Source organism: Chiloscyllium plagiosum, unplaced genomic scaffold (assembly GCF_037043375.1).
Source record: "Chiloscyllium plagiosum isolate Xiang-an unplaced genomic scaffold, Cpla_swu_hap1 HiC_scaffold_1, whole genome shotgun sequence".
Classification (NCBI taxonomy): Eukaryota; Metazoa; Chordata; class Chondrichthyes; order Orectolobiformes; family Hemiscylliidae; genus Chiloscyllium; species Chiloscyllium plagiosum.
This window is the reverse complement of record NW_028270139.1, coordinates 166106972-166129261: the sequence shown is the minus strand read 5'-3', so window position 1 is coordinate 166129261 and position 22290 is coordinate 166106972. Positions and strand designations below refer to the sequence as shown.

General features: G+C 59.3%; 1 protein-coding gene across 1 annotated transcript in view; it reads right to left on the bottom strand.

Moving 5' to 3' along the window:
* Positions 1-8818: 8818 nt before the first annotated feature.
* LOC122545491 (matrix metalloproteinase-21-like) overlaps positions 8819-22290 on the bottom strand; it is a 289276-nt gene continuing 275804 nt past the window's right edge. The window contains exon 8 of the mRNA XM_087996881.1: positions 8819-10943. Within this exon, the coding sequence (XP_087853007.1) occupies positions 10638-10943 (306 nt within the window). The 3' untranslated portion in view covers positions 8819-10637. The remainder of the gene's footprint in view (positions 10944-22290) is intronic.

The following is a 22290-nucleotide window of genomic DNA, read 5'->3' as shown; positions in this document are numbered from 1 at the left end:
TCTGCCATTCCAGGAGTCCATGCGTCGGGCCTATGACAGCCAGGAGTCACTTCCATCACCAACACCCAGCCCGACAGCTGCAGCCTCACCAGTGTTTGAGAAATGTTCACTGTAACCTGTCTTTGTTGTCCCTTTGTCAAAGAGCAAAGACCAAGAGCCGCCTTCTCAGATTGGCCAGCTGCCTTTGAATGTTCTCAGCGTTGAACTGTGACAGAGATGGAGGGGCTCAGAGCATCTTAATGGCACCTACACCCCTCCCTCATTGTTAAATTGTAGTTTACGGACATCAGACTGGAAGACGATAATATGTAGGAGCAGCATTTGGCCATTCGATCATGGCTGAGATGTTTCTCAACCCCGTTCTCCTGCCTTCTCCCTGTAACCCTTGACCCCCTTACTCATCAAGACCCTACCTATCTCGGTCTTAAATACACTCAATGACTTGGCCTCCCCAGCCCTCAGTGGCAATGAGTTCCACAGATTCCCCACCCTCTGGCTGAAGATATTCCTCCTCATCTCCATTCGAAAGGGTCGTCCCTTCACCCTGAGGCTGTGCCCTGGGGTCCCAGTCTCTCCTACCAGTGGAAACATCTTCTCCCTGTCCACTCTGTCCAGGCCTCTCAGTATTCTGTTTCTTTCGGTTAGATCTTCCCTCATCCCTCTGAACTCCATCGCGTACAGAACCATAGGCCTCAACCGCTCCTCAAGCCCTTCATCCCCGGGATCACTCTGTGAACCTCCTCTGGACCCCCCTCCAAAACCAGCATGTCCTTCCTGAGATACAGGGCCCAAAACTGCTCAGAATATTCCAAATGTGGTCTGACCCCACTCAGAGATACATGTGCATGGAATGAGCTGCCAGAGGAAGTGATAGATGCAGGTAGAACATAGAACATTACAGCGCAGTACAGGCCCTTCGGCCCTCGATGTTGCGCCGCCCTGTCATACTAATCTGAAGCCCATCCCACCTACACTATTCCATGTACGTCCATCTGCCTGTCCAATGACGACTTAAATGCACTTAAAGTTGGCGAATCTACTACCGTTGCAGGCAAAGCATTCCATACCCTTACTACTCTCTGAGTAAAGAAACTACCTCTGACATCTGTCTTATACCTATCTCCCCTCACTTTAAAGTTGTGTCCCCTCGTGTTTGCCGTCACCATACTTGGAAAAAGGCTCCCCCTGTCCACCCTAACTAACCCTCTGATTATCTTGTATGTCTCTATTAAGTCACCTCTCAACCTTCTTCTCTCTAACGAGAACAGCCTCAAGACCCTCAGCCTTTCCTCGTAAGACATTCCTTCCATACCAGGCAACATCCTAGTAAATCTCCTCTGCACCCTTTCCAAAGCTTCCACATCCTTCTTATAATGCGGTGACCAGAACTGTACACAATACTCCAAGTGCGGCCGCACCAGAGCTTTGTACAGCTGCAGCATAACCTCCTGGTTCTGGAACTCAATCCCTCTATTAATAAAGGCCAAAACACTGTATGCCTTCTTAACAACCCTGTCAATCTGGGTGGCAACTTTCAGGGATCTGTGTACATGGACACCGAGATCTCTCTGCTCATCTGCACTCCCAAGAATCCTACCATTAGCCCGGTACTTTGCATTCCGATTACTCCGGCCTCACACTTGTCCACATTAAACTCCATTTGCTACCTCTCAGCCCAGCTCTGCATCCTATCTATGTCTCTCTGCAACCTACTACATCCTTCGTCACTATCCACAACTCCACCGACCTTAGTGTCGTCCGCAAATTTACTAACCCACCCTTCTAAGTCCTCATCCAGGTCATTTATAAAAATGACGAATAGCAGTGGACCCAACACCGATCCTTGCGGTACGCCGCTAGTAACTAAACACCAAGATGAACATGTTCCATCAACTACAACCCTCTGTTTTCTTTCAGCAAGCCAATTACTGATCCAAACTGCTATGTCTCCCACAATCCCATTCCTGTGCATTTTGTATAATAGCCTACTGTGGGGAACCTTATCAAACGCCTTGCTGAAATCCATATACACCACATCAATCGGTTTACTCTCATCTCCCTGTTTGGTCACTTTGTCAAAAAACTCAATAAGACTCGTTAGGCACGACCTACCCTTCACAAAACCGTGGTGACTGTCCCTGATCAGATTATTCTTTTCTAGATGGTTATAAATCCTATATCTTATAACCTTTTCCAACACTTTACCAACAACTGAAGTGAGACTCACTGGTCTATAATTACCAGGGTTGTCTCTACTACCCTTTTTGAACAAGGGACCCACATTTGCTATCCTCCAGTCCTCAGGCACTATTCCTGTAGACAATGATGATTTGAAGATCAGTGTCAAAGGCTCGGCAATCTCTTCCCTTGCTTCCCAGAGGATCCTAGGATAGATCCCATCCGGCTCAGAGGACTTGTCTATTTTCACACACTGCAGTATTTCTAATACCTCTTCCTTGTGAACCTCAATCTCTTCTAGTCTAGATGCAAGTATCTCTGTATCTTCGTTGCCAACATTGTCATTTTCTATAGTGAACACTGTCGAAAAATATTTATTTAGTGCTTCCCCTATCTCCTCTGACTCCACACACAACTTCCCACTATTATCCTTGATTGGCCCTAATTTAACTCTCGTCATTCTTTTATTCCTGACATATCTATGGAAAGTCTTAGAGTTAACCCTGATCCTATCCGCCAACAACTTCTCATGTCCCCTCCTGGCTCTTCTGAGCTCTCTTTTTAGGTATTTCCTGACTTCCTTGTAACCCTCAAGCACCTTACTGAGTTTTCACATTTTGCCCTAACATAAGCCTTCTCTTCTTCTTGACCAGGGATTCCACTTCCTTAGTAAACCACGGCTCACGCGTTCTACATCTTCCTCCCTGCCTGACAGGTACATACTTATCTAGGACACAGGAGCTTTTCCTTGAATAAGCTCCACATTTTTAATGTGCTCATCCCCTGCAGTTTCCTTCCCCTTTCTACGCTTCCTAAATCTTTCCTAATTGCATCGTAATTTCCCTTCCCCCAGCTGTAACTCTTGCTCGGTGGAGTACACCTATCCCTTTCCATCACTAAAGTAAACCTGACAGAATTGTGATCGCTATCACCAAAGTGCTCACCTACTTCCAGATCTATCACCTGGCCAGGCTCGTTACCCAGTACTAAATCTAAAGGGGCTTCGCCCCTTGTTGGCCTGTCTACATAGTGTGCTGAAAATGTGTTGCTGGAAAAGCGCAGCAGGTCAGGCAGCATCCAAGGAGCAGGAGAATCAGGATTCTCCTGTTCCTTGGATGCTGCCTGACCTGCTGCGCTTTTCCAACAACACATTTTCAGCTCTGATCTCCAGCATCTGCAGCCCTCACTTTCTCCTGTCTACCTACTGTGTCAGGCAGCCCTCCTGCACACACTGGACAAAAACTGACCCATCTATAGTACTCGTACTGTAGTGATCCCAGTCAATACTTGGATAGTTGAAGTCCCCCATGAAACTACCCTGCGCCTCTCTCACTCCTATCGAGAATCATCCTTGCTATCCTTTCCTCTACATCTCTGGAACTATTCGGAGACCTATAGAAAACTCCCAACAGGGTGACCTCTCCTTTCCTGTTTCTAACCTCAGCCCATACTACCTCCATTGACGAGTCCCCAAACATCCTTTCTACAACTGTAATACTGTCCTTGACCAACAATGCCACACCTCCCCCTCTTTTACCATCTTCTCTGTTCTTACAGTTACATTTAAAAAACATTTGGACAGGTACATAGATAGAAAAGATTTTGAGGGATATGGGCTAAATGCAGGCAAATGGGACTGGATTTCCAGGGAAGACATGTTCAGTATGGACACGCTGGACTGAAGGGTCTGTTACAACCTCAGCAGTACATCTCCAACTTTGCTGTGACACACTTCAAATGGACTAGTGTAACAAACAAAGTCTTGCATTTAAATAGCACATTCAACATAACTGGATATGCCAAAGTGTAGCCACTGTGATGCCCCAGGCCATTTGTACACAGCGAGGATCTCCATGTGAAACTGCAGGGAGGCTGGGATTTTGATTGTGGTTTTGAGGGGTGGAGGGGGTAAATATTGGCCCAGGTCATTTGGGTAGAGCTGTCCTCCGCATTCCCAAATCGCACGGTGCCCGGAGAGGTCAGGCAGAGCCTGGGTTTGAGGTCTAACCCCGTTGACAGTGCAGCACTCCCACAGCCCTGCGCTGGGGCAGTCAGTCTGCACTGGGTGAACTCCAATCTCACAGCTCAGCGAGTGTCTCGCGCTGACTGCCGTACACGAATGTTGAGCTGTTCCTTCTTGGTTCCATCTTTTGTGGCGTTGCTATCCAGATGCTGGGGTTTAACGCCAAGGAATGAATTGCAGTGGGACACTGCCCAGGCTGCAGTATCTTCACCCTGACACAACACAGTCTGATCCTGTTCCAGCGCTGAGGGGGGGGGGGGATGGGACAGGGAGCATCTCAAAGACAAACGGCCAACACTTCAGGATGGTCGGCCACAGGAAATACGAACGGGTTAGACCAAACTCAGGGGAGGCCTTGGCCTAGTGGTCAGCACTGTTAAAACAGAGACCCAGATAATGTTCTGGGGAGCTGGGTTCGAATCCCACTGTGGTAGAATTTGAATTCAATAAAAAGGAATAAAAGTATCTGGAATGGAGAGTCTAATGGTGACCATGAATCCATTGTCAGTTGTTGGAAAAGCCCATCTGCTTCACTAATGCCCTTTGGGGAAGGAAACTGCAGTCCTTACCTGGTCTGGCCTACATGTGACTCCAGACCCACAGCAATGTGGTTGACTCTGAGTTAGTGATGGGCAATAAGTCCTGGCCTGGCCAGTGACACCCTCATCCCGTCAATGAAACCATTTTTAAATTCCCGCAGTTTGGGAACATGGTCAGCATGGAGAGGTTGGACCGAAGGGTCTGTCTCTATTGATCAAGAATCCATCTCAGTCTTAACTTGACACGAGGATTCTCTCCCCGCAGCTCTCTCTGTGGCAAGGGGTTCCAGAGGATCTAGACCAGATGGGCCAATGGGCTGAGAAGTGGCAGATGGAGTTTAATTCAGATAAATGCGAGGTGCTGCATTTTGGGAAAGCAAACCTGAGCAGGACTTATACACTTAATGGTAAGGTCCTAGGGAGTGTTGCTGAACAAAGAGACCTTGGAGTGCAGGTTCATAGCTCCTTGAAAGTAGAGTCGCAGGTGGATAGGATAGTGAAGAAGACGTTTGGTATGCTTTCCTTTATTGGTCAGAGTATTGAGGATGGAAATGTGTTGCTGGAAAAGCGCAGCAGGTCAGGCAGCATCTAGGGAACAGGAGAATTGACGTTTCGGGCATTAGCCCTTCTTCAGGAATCAGTATTGAGTACAGGAGTTGGGAGGTCATGTTGCGGCTGTACAGGACATTGGTTAGGCCACTGTTGGAATATTGCGTGCAATTCTGGTCTCCTTCCTATCGGAAAGATGTTGTGAAACTTGAAAGGGTTCAGAAAAGATTTACAAGGATGTTGCCAGGGTTGGAGGATCTGAGCTACAGGGAGAGGCTGAACAGGCTGGGGCTGTTTTCCCTGGAGCGTCGGAGGCTGAGGGGTGACCTTATAGAGGTTTACAAAATCATGAGGGGCATGGATAGGATAAATAGACAAGGTCTTTTCCCTGGGGTTGGGGAGTCCAGAACTAGAGGGCATAGGTTTAGGGGGAGAGGGGAAAGATGGGTGGCATGGTGGCACAGTGCCCTCATAGCACCAGAGACCTGGGTTCAATTCCCGCCTCAGGCGACTGACTGTGTGGAGTTTGCACGTTCTCCCTGTGTCTGCGTGGGTTTCCTCCGGGTGCTCCGGTTTCCTCCCACAGTCCAAAGATGTGCAGGTCAGGTGAATTGGCCATGCTAAATTGCCCGTAGTGTTAGGTAAGGGGTAAATGTAGGGGAATAGGTCTGGGTGGGTTGCTGTTCGGAGGGTTGGTGTGGACTTGTTGGGCCAAAGGGCCTGTTTCCACACTGTAGAGGATCTAATCTAATATATAAAAGAGATCTAAGGGGCAACTTTTTCACACAGAGGGTGGTACGTGTATGGAATGAGCTGCCAGAGGAAGTGGTGGAGGCTGGTACAATTGCAACATTTAAGAGGCATTTGGATGGGTATATGAATAGGAAGGGTTTGGAGGGATATGGGCCGGGTGCTGGCAGGTGGGACTAGATTGGGTTGGGATATCTGGTCGGCATGGACGGGTTGGACCGAAGGGTCTGTTTCCGTGCTGTACATCTCTATGACTCACGATTTGAAGACACCAGTGTTGGACTGGGGTGTACAAAGTTAAAAATCACACAACACCAGGTTATAGTCCAACAGGTTTAATTGGAAGCAGAGCTCCGAAAGCTAGTGCTTCCAAATAAACCTGTTGGACTTGAACCTGGTGTTGTGTGATGTTTACCTATGACTCACAGCCCTCTGCAGGAGGAAATCCCTCCTCATCGCAGTTTTAAACTGGTGTCAGGACAATGGTGCAGCTGTTGGGAGTTTAGTGGGAGGGTCGAATATGCAAAGGTCCCTGAACGTTGCTTAGCCCAGCTCCAGGCCAGACAGCAAGGCTGTAAGAGAGTGAAAGTATGGTCTGGTGTCTGAGCTGTCACCTTACTGCCTGCGGTTCTCTCTTGAATATTTCTCTGTCTGTCCCGTTGGGCACATATTAGTCTGTGAGAATACCATGCATTGTGGCTGAAACAGTTTCTAATAAGCAGAACTGAAACAATTAAATCAACCAATTGATGCCATAACCCTGGAGTGCTCTCAGTGTATGGGACTCATTAATAGGTTGAGGGGACTTGTCCATCTGAATCTGCAATTCCTCGGGGAATTCCCTTCGGAGTCGGGCTGTGTTGAGCCCATGTTCTAACACCATCAGAAAGACCACAGTGATGGTCAGACTGAGCTGCACGACGCCTGTGGGTCCCCAGGAGAGTCTGGGAGCCTGGACAACACTCCCACCTGCTGGCTCTCACTCTTACTACAACCTGGTGGGCGAGGACGTGGGATGGAGAGTGGATTGGAGCCCCCGGGGGGGGGGGAGGGGGAGGTCAGGCCAGGCAGTGAAGACACCAGCAGTTGAATAGCTGACTGTCACTGTCCTATCCATGTAGTTGGGGGAAATGATGAAAACTGCTCAGCAACGTTGGGGCTCCCAGCTCAGAGAGGGAGGTGACAGGAAGCGAGTACTCAAGGTAGGAATGGGGAGATAGAGGGTGGGTTCAGGGTGGGTTCCACATGGATGCCAGGTGGGGAGAGACAGGCCTGAGGGTTGTAAGAAACTGCAGTTCCAGCCCTGAGTCCCCACTCCCCAGGGTCCCTCACCCCTTTCCCCACACCCCAGGGCCCACTCCCCAGGGCCCCTCACCCCTTTCCCCACACCCCAGGGCCCCACTCCCCAGGGCCTCTCTCCCCTTTCCCCACTCCCCAGGGCCCTACACCCCTTTCCCCACACCCCAGGGCCCACTCCCCAGGGCCCCACTCCCCAGGGCCCCTCACCCCTTTCCCCACACCCCAGGGCCCACTCCCCAGGGCCCCTCACCCCTTTCCCCACACCCCAGGGTCCACTCCTCAGGCCCCCACTCCCCAGGGCCCCTCACCCCTTTCCCCACACCCCAGGGCCCACTCCCCAGGGCCCCACTCCCCAGGGCCCCTCACCCCTTTCCCCACACCCCAGGGTCCACTCCTCAGGCCCCCACTCCCCAGGGCCCCTCTCCCCTTTCCCCACTCCCCAGGGCCCACTCCCCTTTCCCCACTCCCCAGGACCCCACTTCCCACTCCCCAGGGCCCCACCTCCCACACCCCAGGGCCCACTCCCCAGGGCCTCACTTCCCACACCCCAGGGCACACTCCCCAGGGCCCACTCCCCAGGGCCCACTCCCCAGGGCCCCACTCATCACAGCCCAGGGCCCACTCCCCACATGCCAGGGCCCACTCCCCAGGGTCCCACTCCCCACATGCCAGGGCCCACTCCCCACTCCCCAGGGTCCCACTCCCCACATCCCAGGGCCCACTCCCCAGGGCCGCTCCCCAGGGCCCCACTCCTCAGGGCCCACTCCCCAGGGCCCCTCTCCCCTTTCCCCACACCCCAGGGCCCACTCCCCAGGGCCCCACTCCCCACACCCCAGGGCCCCACTCCCCAGGGCCCCACTCCCCAGGGCCCACTCCCCAGGGCCCACTCCCCAGGGCCCCACTCCCCACACTCCAGGGCCCCACTCCCCACACCCCAGGGCCCACTCCCCACACCCCAGGGCCCACTCCCCAGGGCCCCACTCCCCAGGGCCCACTCCCCAGAGCCCCACTTCCCTTTCCCCACTCCCCTGTCCCCACTCCCCAGGCCCCACTCCCCAGGGCCCTACCCACACCATTCCGGTTCACTCTGTATACAGGGGCGGTACCGTACCTCGAGACATGACAGTGATAGGTGGCTGGAGGGTGAGGGTGTGACATTGTGACAGTATCACTGCACTGTGAGGCCCAGGCTCCAAACCCATCAAGGCATTCGGTGCAATTCAAATGCAATCAGTACCGTGGGAATTAAAACCTGCAGCTGGGAGGTAGTGAACAGGGATGTTCAGATTGGCGTCGTGGGTCCTTAATGCCCTCAAGAGAAACCAGGCACTCGGTTCCAGGGCAATTAGGGACTGGTCGTGCCCAGTGATGCCCACGTCCCATGGGAGACTAAAGGGTGGCGGGTGGGTGTGGAAGAGCAGGTTCCAGAATAAGCCGCAGCAGCGAGAGCTAGCGATGTCAGTGAGAGGCCGGATCAGGAAGGTCTCAGTTTTATTGCACGTAAACCCCGACCCACCAAATCATAACGACTGCTCAACATTTCTCAGTAAAAAAAAAAGCCTTTGGCAGCAGGAACGGTACACGTACAGACAGCATTGCGGAGGGCCTGAGGAGGAAATCCAACAGGAGGAGGCCATTCAGCCCCTCGATCCTGCTCTGCCCCTCAATGAGGGCACTATCACTGTTTCCTTCGATGTTTTCGTGTGTAGATACTGTTCGATGGTTGAGCCCCTGCAGCTCCCGGGAAAACAGAGATTTACTCGCCTCTGAGGGAAGGAAGCCCTCCCGCTCTCAGTCCGAGACAGCCTGGCCCTGATTCTCTGTCTTCCTGAACCACAAACCCCACTCTCCAAACTCACTGGGGTTAGATACAGGGTAAAGCCCCCCCTACACTGTCCCCATCAAACACTCCCAGGACAGGGACAGCACGGGGTTAGATACAGAGTAAAGCTCTCTCTACACTGTCCCCATCAAACACTCCCAGCACAGGGACAGCACGGGGTTAGATACAGAGTAAAGCTCTCTCTACACTGTCCCCATCAAACACTCCCAGCACAGGGACAGCACGGGGTTAGATACAGAGTAAAGCTCCCTCTACACTGTCGCCATCAAACACTCCCAGGACAGGGACAGCACGGGGTTAGATACAGAGTAAAGCTCCCTCTACACTGTCGCCATCAAACACTCCCAGGACAGTGTCAGCACAGGGTTAGATACAGAGTAAAGCTCCCTCTACACTGTCCCCATCAAACACTCCCAGGACAGGGACAGCACGGGGTTAGATACAGAGTAAAGCTCCCTCTACACTGTCCCCATCAAACACTCCCAGGACAGGGACAGCACGGGGTTAGATACAGAGTAAAGCTCCCTCTACACTGTCCTCCTCAAACACTCCCAGGACAGGGACAGCAGGGGGTTAGATACAGAGTAAAGCTCTCTCTACACTGTCCCCATCAAACACTCCCAGGACAGGGACAGCACAGGGGTTAGATACAGGGTAAAGTTCCCTCTACACTGTCCTCCTCAAACACTCCCAGGACAGGGACAGCACGGGGTTAGATACAGAGTAAAGCTCCCTCTACACTGTCCCCATCAAACACCCCCAGGACAGGGACAGCACGGGGTTAGATACAGAGTAAAGCTCCCTCTACACTGTCCTCCTCAAACACTCCCAGGACAGGGACAGCACGGGGTTAGATACAGAGTAAAACTCCCTCTACACTGTCCCCATCAAACACTCCCAGGACAGGGACAGCACGGGGTTAGATACAGAGTAAAGCTCCCTCTACACTGTCCTCCTCAAACACTCCCAGGACAGGGACAGCACGGGGTTAGATACAGAGTAAAGCTCCCTCTACACTGTCCCCATCAAACACTCCCAGGACAGGGATAGCACGGGGTTAGATACAGAGTAAAGCTCCCTCTACACTGTCCCCATCAAACACTGCCAGGACAGGGATAGCACGGGGTTAGATACAGAGTCACGGTATATTTGATGGGGTTGATTAATTGTGGGGAACAGTGATGTGGTGACAGATGGTTGGTGAACCTTTAGTAGTTGGTCCCTGATCTCAGTGCAGGACGTATCCTGGTAAGCGTTGATGGTTTTGTTGAAGACGATCAGACTCGGTCACCAGGAGGAGTTCAGGCCCGGTATTGGACAGTGCCGATCAGCTGGGCACGACCAAACAGTCATGGAGGGCAGGGGTGGAAGGGCACTGCTGTCTGAGGGTGGTGTACATCAATCTGCATTGTCGCTGACACAGTGAGGGGAGTTGGTGAGGTGGGTGTTCACTCAGTTACTGATGCCCGGGGCTTGTAGAGCCATCCACCTCACAGATATCGTACCAGTGCCCTGAAACAGTGCCCTGGGGCAGGAGGCTATTGAGTGGCAGAGAGCCATTCACCTCACGGTCTCGCTCATTCACCACCTTCCAGTACACAGTGTCCTTGAAGACAAACAGAGAGGCGTGTGTGTACGAGTAATAAACCGCATCCAGGTTCCCCAGGGGGTGGTTACCCTTGACAACAGGAGGGAAGACGTCCACAATCCTCTTGGGGTACCCGAGGACGGTGCTGTTAAGATCCACACTGAACGCAGTCACCTGCAGGGGGCGGTGCAAGACACACCATCAGAGACACTGCAGCAGCATCACAATGTCTCACCCACACACACACCGCAACACGACAACACGCCCCAACACAGACCAACACGCCCCAACACAGACCCCAACACAGACCAACACGCCCCAACACAGACCCCAACACAGACCAACACAGACCAACACGCCCCAACACAGACCCCAACACAGACCAACACGCCCCAACACAGACCAACACGCCCCAACACAGACCCCAACACAGACCAACACGCCCCAACACAGACCCCAACACAGACCAACACGCCCCAACACAGACCCCAACACAGACCAACACGCCCCAACACAGACCCCAACACAGACCAACACGCCCCAACACAGACCCCAACACAGAACAACACAGACCAACACAGACAAACACGCCCCAACACAGACCCCAACACGCCCCAACACAGACCAACACGCCCCAACACAGACCCCAACACAGACCAACACGCCCCAACACAGACCCCAACACAGACCAACACGCCCCAACACAGACCCCAACACAGAACAACACGCCCCAACACAGACCCCAACACAGAACAACACGCCCCAACACAGACCAACACGCCCCAACACAGACCCCAACACAGACCAACACGCCCCAACACAGCCCCCAACACAGAACAACACGCCCCAACACAGACCCCAACACAGAACAACACAGACCAACACAGACCCCAACACAGACCAACACGCCCCAACACAGACCCCAACACAGAACAACACGCCCCAACACAGACCCCAACACAGACCAACACGCCCCAACACAGACCCCAACACAGAACAACACGCCCCAACACAGACCCCAACACAGACCAACACGCCCCAACACAGACCCCAACACAGACCAACACGCCCCAACACAGACCCCAACACAGAACAACACGCCCCAACACAGACCCCAACACAGAACAACACAGACCAACACAGACAAACACACCCCAACACAGACCCCAACACAGACCAACACAGACCAACACGATCCGACACAGACCAACACAGAACAACACAGACCAACACGCCCCAACACAGACCCCAACACAGAACAACACAGACCAACACAGACAAACATGCCCCAACACAGACCCCAACACAGACCAACACGCCCCAACACAGACACCAACACGCCCCAGCACAGACCCCAACACAGACCAACACAGACCAACACGCCCCAACACAGACCCCAACACAGGCCAACACAGACCAACATGCCACAACACAGACCCCAACAAAGACCAACACAGACCAACACGCTCTGACACAGACCAACACAGACCAACACTCCCCAACACAGACCAACACAGACCAACATGCCCCAACACAGACCCCAACACAGACCAACACAGACCAACACACCCCAACACAGACCCCAACACAGACCCCAACACAGACCCCAACACAGACCAACACTGACCAACACACCCCAACACAGACCCCAACACACCCCAACACAGACCCCAACACAGACTAACATGCCCCAACACAGACCCGACACACACCCCGACACAGACCCCGACACAGACTCCGACACACACCCCGACACAGACCCCGACACACACCCCGACACACGCCCCGACACACGCCCCGACACACACCCCGACACAGACCCCGACACAGACCCCGACACAGACCCCGACACACGCCCCGACACACGCCCCGACACACGCCCCGACACACGCCCCGACACACACCCCGACACACGCCCCGACACACACCCCGACACAGACCCCGACACAGACCCCGACACACGCCCCGACACACGCCCCGACACACTCCCCGACACACGCCCCGACACACGCCCCGACACACACCCCGACACAGACCCCGACACACACCCCGACACACACCCCGACACAGACCCCGACACAGACCCCGACACACGCCCCGACACACGCCCCGACACACACCCCGACACACACCCCGACACACACCCCGACACACACCCCGACACAGACCCCGACACACACCCCGACACACACCCCGACACACACCCCGACACAGTCCCCGACACAGTCCCCGACACACACCCCGACACAGACCCCGACACAGACCCCGACACAGAACCCGACACACACCCCGACACAGACCCCGACACAGTCCCCGACACACACCCCGACACAGACCCCGACACACACCCCGACACACGCCCCGACACACGCCCCGACACAGACCCCGACACACACCCCGACACACACCCCGACACACACCCCGACACAGACCCCGACACACACCCCGACACACACCCCGACACAGACCCCGACACACACCCCGACACACACCCCGACACACACCCCGACACAGACCCCGCCACACACCCCGACACACACCCCGACACAGACCCCGACACACACCCCGACACACACCCCGACACACACCCCGACACACACCCCGACACAGACCCCGACACACGCCCCGACACACGCCCCGACACACGCCCCGACACAGACCCCGACACACACCCCGACACACACCCCGACACACACCCCGACACAGACCCCGACACTGACCCCGACACACACCGCGACACACACCCCGACACACACCCCGACACACACCCCGACACAGACCCCGACACAGACCCCGACACACACCCCGACACAGACCCCGACACACACCCCGACACAGACCCCGACACAGACCCCGACACAGACCCCGACACACACCCCGACACAGACCCCGACACACACCCCGACACACACCCCGACACAGACCCCGACACACACCCCGACACACACCCCGACACACACCCCGACACACACCCCGACACAGACCCCGACACACACCCCGACACACACCCCGACACAGACCCCGACACCGACCCCGACACACTCCCCGACATAGACCCCGACACACACCCCGACACATACCCCGACACAGACCCCGACACACACCCCGACACACACCCCGACACAGACCCCGACACAGACCCCGACACACACCCCGACCCACACCCCGACACAGACCCCGACACAGACCCCGACACAGACCCCGACACAGACCCCGACACACGCCCCGACACACGCCCCGACACAGACCCCGACACACACCCCGACACACACCCCGACACAGACCCCGACACACACCCCGACACAGACCCGACACAGACCCGACACAGACCCGACACACACCCCGACACACACCCCGACACACACCCCGACACAGACCCCGACACAGACCCCGACACACGTCCCGACACACGTCCCGACACACACCCCGACACACACCCCGACACACACCCCGACACAGTCCCCGACACACGTCCCGACACACGCCCCGACACACACCCCGACACACACCCCGACACACACCCCGACACACACCCCGACACAGACCCCGACACACACCCCGACAAACACCCCGACACGCACCCCGACACAGACCCCGACACACACCCCGACACGCACCCCGACACAGACCCCGACACACACCCCGACACACACCCCGACACACACCCCGACACACACCCCGACACAGTCCCCGACACACACCCCGACACGCACCCCGACACAGACCCCGACACAGACCCCGACACAGACCCCGACACACACCCCGACACACACCGCGACACAGGCCCCGACACACACCCCGACACAGTCCCCGACACACACCACGACACACACCCCGACACAGACCCCGACACACACCCCGACACAGACCCCGACACAGACCCCGACACAGACCCCGACACACACCCCGACACAGACCCCGACACAGACCCCGACACACACCCCGACACACACCCCGACACACACCCCGACACACGCCCCGACACACGCCCTGACACACACCCCGACACACACCCGGACACACACCCCGACACACACCCCGACACAGACCCCGACACACGCCCCGACACACGCCCCGACACACGCCCCGACACAGTCCCCGACACAGACCCCGACACACACCCCGACACAGACCCCGACACAGACCCCGACACACACCCCGACACACACCCCGACACAGACCCCGACACAGACCCCGACACACACCCCGACACACACCCCGACACAGACCCCGACACACACCCCGACACACACCACGACACACACACCGACACACACCCCGACACAGACCCCGACACACACCCCGACACAGACCCCGACACACACCCCGACACACACCCCGACACAGACCCCGACACAGACCCCGACACACACCCCGACACACACCCCGACACAGACCCCGACACACACCCCGACACACACCACGACACACACACCGACACACACCCCGACACAGACCCCGACACACGCCCCGACACACGCCCCGACACACGCCCCGACACACGCCCCGACACAGTCCCCGACACAGACCCCGACACACACCCCGACACAGACCCCGACACACACCCCGACACAGACCCCGACACACACCCCGACACACACCCCGACACAGACCCCGACACAGACCCCGACACACACCCCGACACAGACCCCGACACAGACCCTGACACACACCCCGACACAGACCCCGACACACACCCCGACACACACCCCGACACAGACCCCGACACACGCCCCGACACACGCCCCGACACACACCCCGACACACACCCCGACACAGACCCCGACACAGACCCCGACACACGCCCCGACACACGCCCCGACACACGCCCTGACACAGACCCCGACACAGACCCCGACACACACCCCGACACACACCCCGACACACGCCCTGACACAGACCCCGACACAGACCCCGACACACACCGCGACACAGACCCCGACACTGACCCCGACACTGACCCCGACACAGACTCCGACACGCACCCCGACACACACCCCGACACACACCCCGACACACACCCCGACACAGACCCCGACACACACCCTGACACACACCCCGACACACACCCCGACACAGACCCCGACACAGTACCCGACACAGTCCCCGACACAGACCCCGACACACACCCCGACACAGACCCCGACACAGTCCCCGACACACACCCCGACACACACCCCGACACACACCCCTACACACACCCCGACACACACCCCGACACAGACCCCGACACTGACCCCGACACACACCCCGACACACACCCCGACACACACCCCGGCACACACCCCGACACAGACCCCGACACACACCCCGACACACACCCCGACACACACCCCGACACAGTCCCCGACACAGACCCCGACACACACCCCGACACACACCCCGACACAGACCCCGACACAGTCCCCGACACACACCCCGACACACACCCCGACACAGTCCCCGACACAGACCCCGACACACGCCCCGACACACGCCCCGACACAGACCCCGACACAGACCCCGACACAGTCCCCGACACAGTCCCCGACACAGACCCCGACACACACCCCGACACACACCCCGACACAGACCCCGACACAGTCCCCGACACAGACCCCGACACAGACCCCGACACACACCCCGACACAGACCCCGACACAGTCCCCGACACAGTCCCCGACACAGACCCCGACACACACCCCGACACACACCCCGACACAGACCCCGACACAGTCCCCGACACAGACCCCGACACAGACCCCGACACATGCCCCGACACACACCCCGACACAGACCCCGACACACACCCCGACACAGAACCCGCCACACACCCCGACACACGCCCCGACACACACCCCGACACACACCCCGACACAGACCCCGACACACACCCCGACACAGACCCCGACACAGACCCCGACTCATACCCCGACACAGACCCCGACACACGCCCCGACACACGCCCCGACACACACCCCGACACAGACCCCGACTCATACCCCGACACAGACCCCGACACAGACCCCGACACACGCCCCGACACACACCCCGACACAGACCCCGACACACACCCCGACACAGACCCCGACACACACCCCGACACACACCCCGACACAGACCCCGACACAGACCCCGACACACGCCCCGACACACGACCCGACACACACCCCGACACAGACGCCGACACACGCCCCGACACAGACCCCGACACAGAACCCGCCACAGACCCCGACACAGACCCCGACACAGACCCCGACACAGACCCCGACACACACCCCGACACAGACCCCGACACGCGCCCCGACACACACCCCGACACACACCCCGACACAGACCCCGAAACACACCCCGACACACACCCCGACACAGACCCCGACACACGCCCCGACACACACCCCGACACAGACCCCGACACACACCCCGACACACACCCCGACACAGACCCCGACACACACCCCGACACAGACCCCGACACAGTCCCCGACACAGACCCCGACACACGTCCCGACACACACCCCGACACACACCCCAACACACGCCCCGACACACGACCCGACACAGACCCCGACACACGCCCCGACACACGACCCGACACAGACCCCGACACACACCCCGACAAACGCCCCGACACAGACCCCGACACAGACCCCGACACACACCCCGACACACGCCCCGACACACACCCCGACACAGAACCCGCCACACACCCCGACACACACCCCGACACACGCCCCGACACACGACCCGACACAGACCCCGACACACACCCCGACAAACGCCCCGACACAGACCCCGACACAGACCCCGACACACACCCCGACACACACCCCGACACAGAACCCGCCACACACCCCGACACACGCCCCGACACACACCCCGACACAGAACCCGCCACACACCCCGACACACGCCCCGACACACACCCCGACACACGCCCCGACACACACCCCGACACACACCCCGACACAGACCCCGACACACACCCCGACACACGCCCCGACACACGCCCCGACACAGACCCCGACACTGACCCCGACACACACCCCGACACACACCCCGACACACACCCCGACACAGACCCCGACACAGACCCCGACACAGACCCCGACACACGCCCCGACACAGACCCCGACACACACCCCGACACAGACCCCGACACACACCCCGACACACACCCCGACACAGACCCCGACACACGCCCCGACACACACCCCGACACAGACCCCGACACACACCCCGACACACGCCCCGACACAGACCCCGACACACGCCCCGACACACGCCCCGACACACGCCCCGACACACGCCCCGACACAGACCCCGACACACACCCCGACACACACCCCGACACACACCCCGACACAGACCCCGACACAGACCCCGACACAGACCCCGACACACGCCCCGACACACGCCCCGACACACACCCCGACACAGACCCCGACACTGACCCCGACACACACCGCGACACACACCCCGACACACACCCCGACACACACCCCGACACAGACCCCGACACAGACCCCGACACACACCCCGACACAGACCCCGACACACACCCCGACACACACCCCGACACAGACCCCGACACAGACCCCGACACAGACCCCGACACACACCCCGACACAGACCCCGACACACACCCCGACACACACCCCGACACACACCCCGACACACACCCCGACACACACCCCGACACACACCCCGACACAGACCCCGACACACACCCCGACACACACCCCGACACAGACCCCGACACCGACCCCGACACACTCCCCGACATAGACCCCGACACACACCCCGACACATACCCCGACACAGACCCCGACACACACCCCGACACACACCCCGACACAGACCCCGACACAGACCCCGACACACACCCCGACACACACCCCGACACACACCCCGACACAGACCCCGACACAGACCCCGACACAGACCCCGACACACACCCCGACACACACCCCGACACAGACCCTGACACAGACCCCGACACACACCCCGACACAGACCCCGACACACGCCCCGTCACACGCCCCGACACACGCCCCGACACAGACCCCGACACAGACCCCGACACACACCCCGACACACACCCCGACACACACCCCGACACAGACCCCGACACTGACCCCGACACAGACCCCGACACACACCCCGACACACACCCCGACACAGACCCCGACACACGTCCCGACACACGTCCCGACACACACCCCGACACACACCCCGACACACACCCCGACACAGTCCCCGACACACGTCCCGACACACGCCCCGACACACACCCCGACACAGTCCCCGACACACACCCCGACACACACCCCGACACACACCCCGACACACACCCCGACACAGACCCCGACACACACCCCGACACAGACCCGACACAGACCCGACACACACCCCGACACAGACCCCGACACAGACCCCGACACACACCCCGACACAGACCCCGACACACGTCCCGACACACGTCCCGACACACACCCCGACACACACCCCGACACACACCCCGACACAGTCCCCGACACACGTCCCGACACACGCCCCGACACACACCCCGACACAGACCCCGACACACACCCCGACACACACCCCGACACACACCCCGACACAGACCCCGACACACACCCCGACAAACACCCCGACACGCACCCCGACACAGACCCCGACACGCACCCCGACACGCACCCCGACACAGACCCCGACACACACCCCGACACACACCCCGACACACACCCCGACACACACCCCGACACAGTCCCCGACACACACCCCGACACGCACCCCGACACAGACCCCGACACAGACCCCGACACAGACCCCGACACACACCCCGACACACACCCCGACACAGACCCCGACACAGACCCCGACACACACCCCGACACAGACCCCGACACAGACCCCGACACACACCCCGACACACGCCCCGACACACGCCCCGACACACGCCCCGACACACGCCCTGACACACACCCCGACACACACCCCGACACACACCCCGACACACACCCCGACACAGACCCCGACACACGCCCCGACACACGCCCCGACACACGCCCCGACACAGTCCCCGACACAGACCCCGACACACACCCCGACACAGACCCCGACACAGACCCCGACACACACCCCGACACAGACCCCGACACAGACCCCGACACACACCCCGACACACACCCCGACACAGACCCCGACACACACCCCGACACACACCACGACACACACACCGACACACACCCCGACACAGACCCCGACACACACCCCGACACACACCCCGACACACACCCCGACACACGCCCCGACACACGCCCCGACACACGCCCCGACACAGTCCCCGACACAGACCCCGACACACGCCCCGACACACGCCCCGACACACGCCCCGACACACGCCCCGACACACACCCCGACACAGACCCCGACACACACCCCGACACAGACCCCGACACAGACCCCGACACACACCCCGACACAGACCCCGACACAGACCCCGACACAGACCCTGACACACACCCCGACACAGACCCCGACACACACCCCGACACACACCCCGACACAGACCCCGACACACGCCCCGACACACGCCCCGACACACACCCCGACACACACCCCGACACAGACCCCGACACAGACCCCGACACACGCCCCGACACAGACCCCGACACACGCCCTGACACAGACCCCGACACAGACCCCGACACACACCCCGACACACACCCCGACACACGCCCTGACACAGACCCCGACACAGACCCCGACACACACCGCGACACAGACCCCGACACTGACCCCGACACTGACCCCGACACAGACTCCGACACGCACCCCGACACACACCCCGACACACACCCCGACACACACCCCGACACAGACCCCGACACACACCCTGACACACACCCCGACACACACCCCGACACAGACCCCGACACAGTACCCGACACAGTCCCCGACACAGACCCCGACACACACCCCGACACAGACCCCGACACACACCCCGACACACACCCCGACACACACCCCGACACACACCCCGACACAGACCCCGACACAGACCCCGACACTGACCCCGACACACACCCCGACACACACCCCGACACACACCCCGACACAGACCCCGACACACACCCCGGCACACACCCCGACACAGACCCCGACACAGTCCCCGACACAGTCCCCGACACAGACCCCGACACACACCCCGACACAGACCCCGACACAGTCCCCGACACAGACCCCGACACACGCCCCGACACACGCCCCGACACAGACCCCGACACACGCCCCGACACAGACCCCGACACAGACCCCGACACAGTCCCCGACACAGACCCCGACACACACCCCGACACACACCCCGACACAGACCCCGACACAGTCCCCGACACAGACCCCGACACAGATCCCGACACACACCCCGACACACACCCCGACACAGACCCCGACACAGTCCCCGACACAGACCCCGACACAGACCCCGACACACGCCCCGACACACACCCCGACACAGAACCCGCCACACACCCCGACACACGCCCCGACACACACCCCGACACACACCCCGACACACGCCCCGACACACGCCCCGACACACGCCCCGACACACACCCCGACACAGACCCCGACACACACCCCGACACACACCCCGACACAGACCCCGACACACACCACGACACACACCCCGACACACGCCCCGACACACGCCCCGACACACACCCCGACACAGACCCCGACTCATACCCCGACACAGACCCCGACACACACCCCGACACACACCCCGACACACGCCCCGACACAGACCCCGACACAGACCCCGACACACGCCCCGACACACACCCCGACACAGACCCCGACACACACCCCGACACAGACCCCGACACACACCCCGACACACACCCCGACACAGACCCCGACACAGACCCCGACACACGCCCCGACACACGACCCGACACACACCCCGACACAGACGCCGACACACGCCCCGACACAGACCCCGACACAGAACCCGCCACAGACCCCGACACAGACCCCGACACAGACCCCGACACAGACCCCGACACACGCCCCGACACACACCCCGACACACACCCCGACACACACCCCGACACACACCCCGACACAGACCCCGACACACACCCCGACACACACCCCGACACAGACCCCGACACACGCCCCGACACACACCCCGACACAGACCCCGACACACACCCCGACACACACCCCGACACAGACCCCGACACACACCCCGACACAGACCCCGACACAGTCCCCGACACAGACCCCGACACACGCCCCGACACACACCCCGACACACACCCCAACACACACCCCGACACACGCCCCGACACACGACCCGACACAGACCCCGACACACACCCCGACAAACGCCCCGACACAGACCCCGACACAGACCCCGACACAGACCCCGACACACACCCCGACACACACCCCGACACAGAACCCGCCACACACCCCGACACACGCCCCGACACACACCCCGACACAGAACCCGCCACACACCCCGACACAC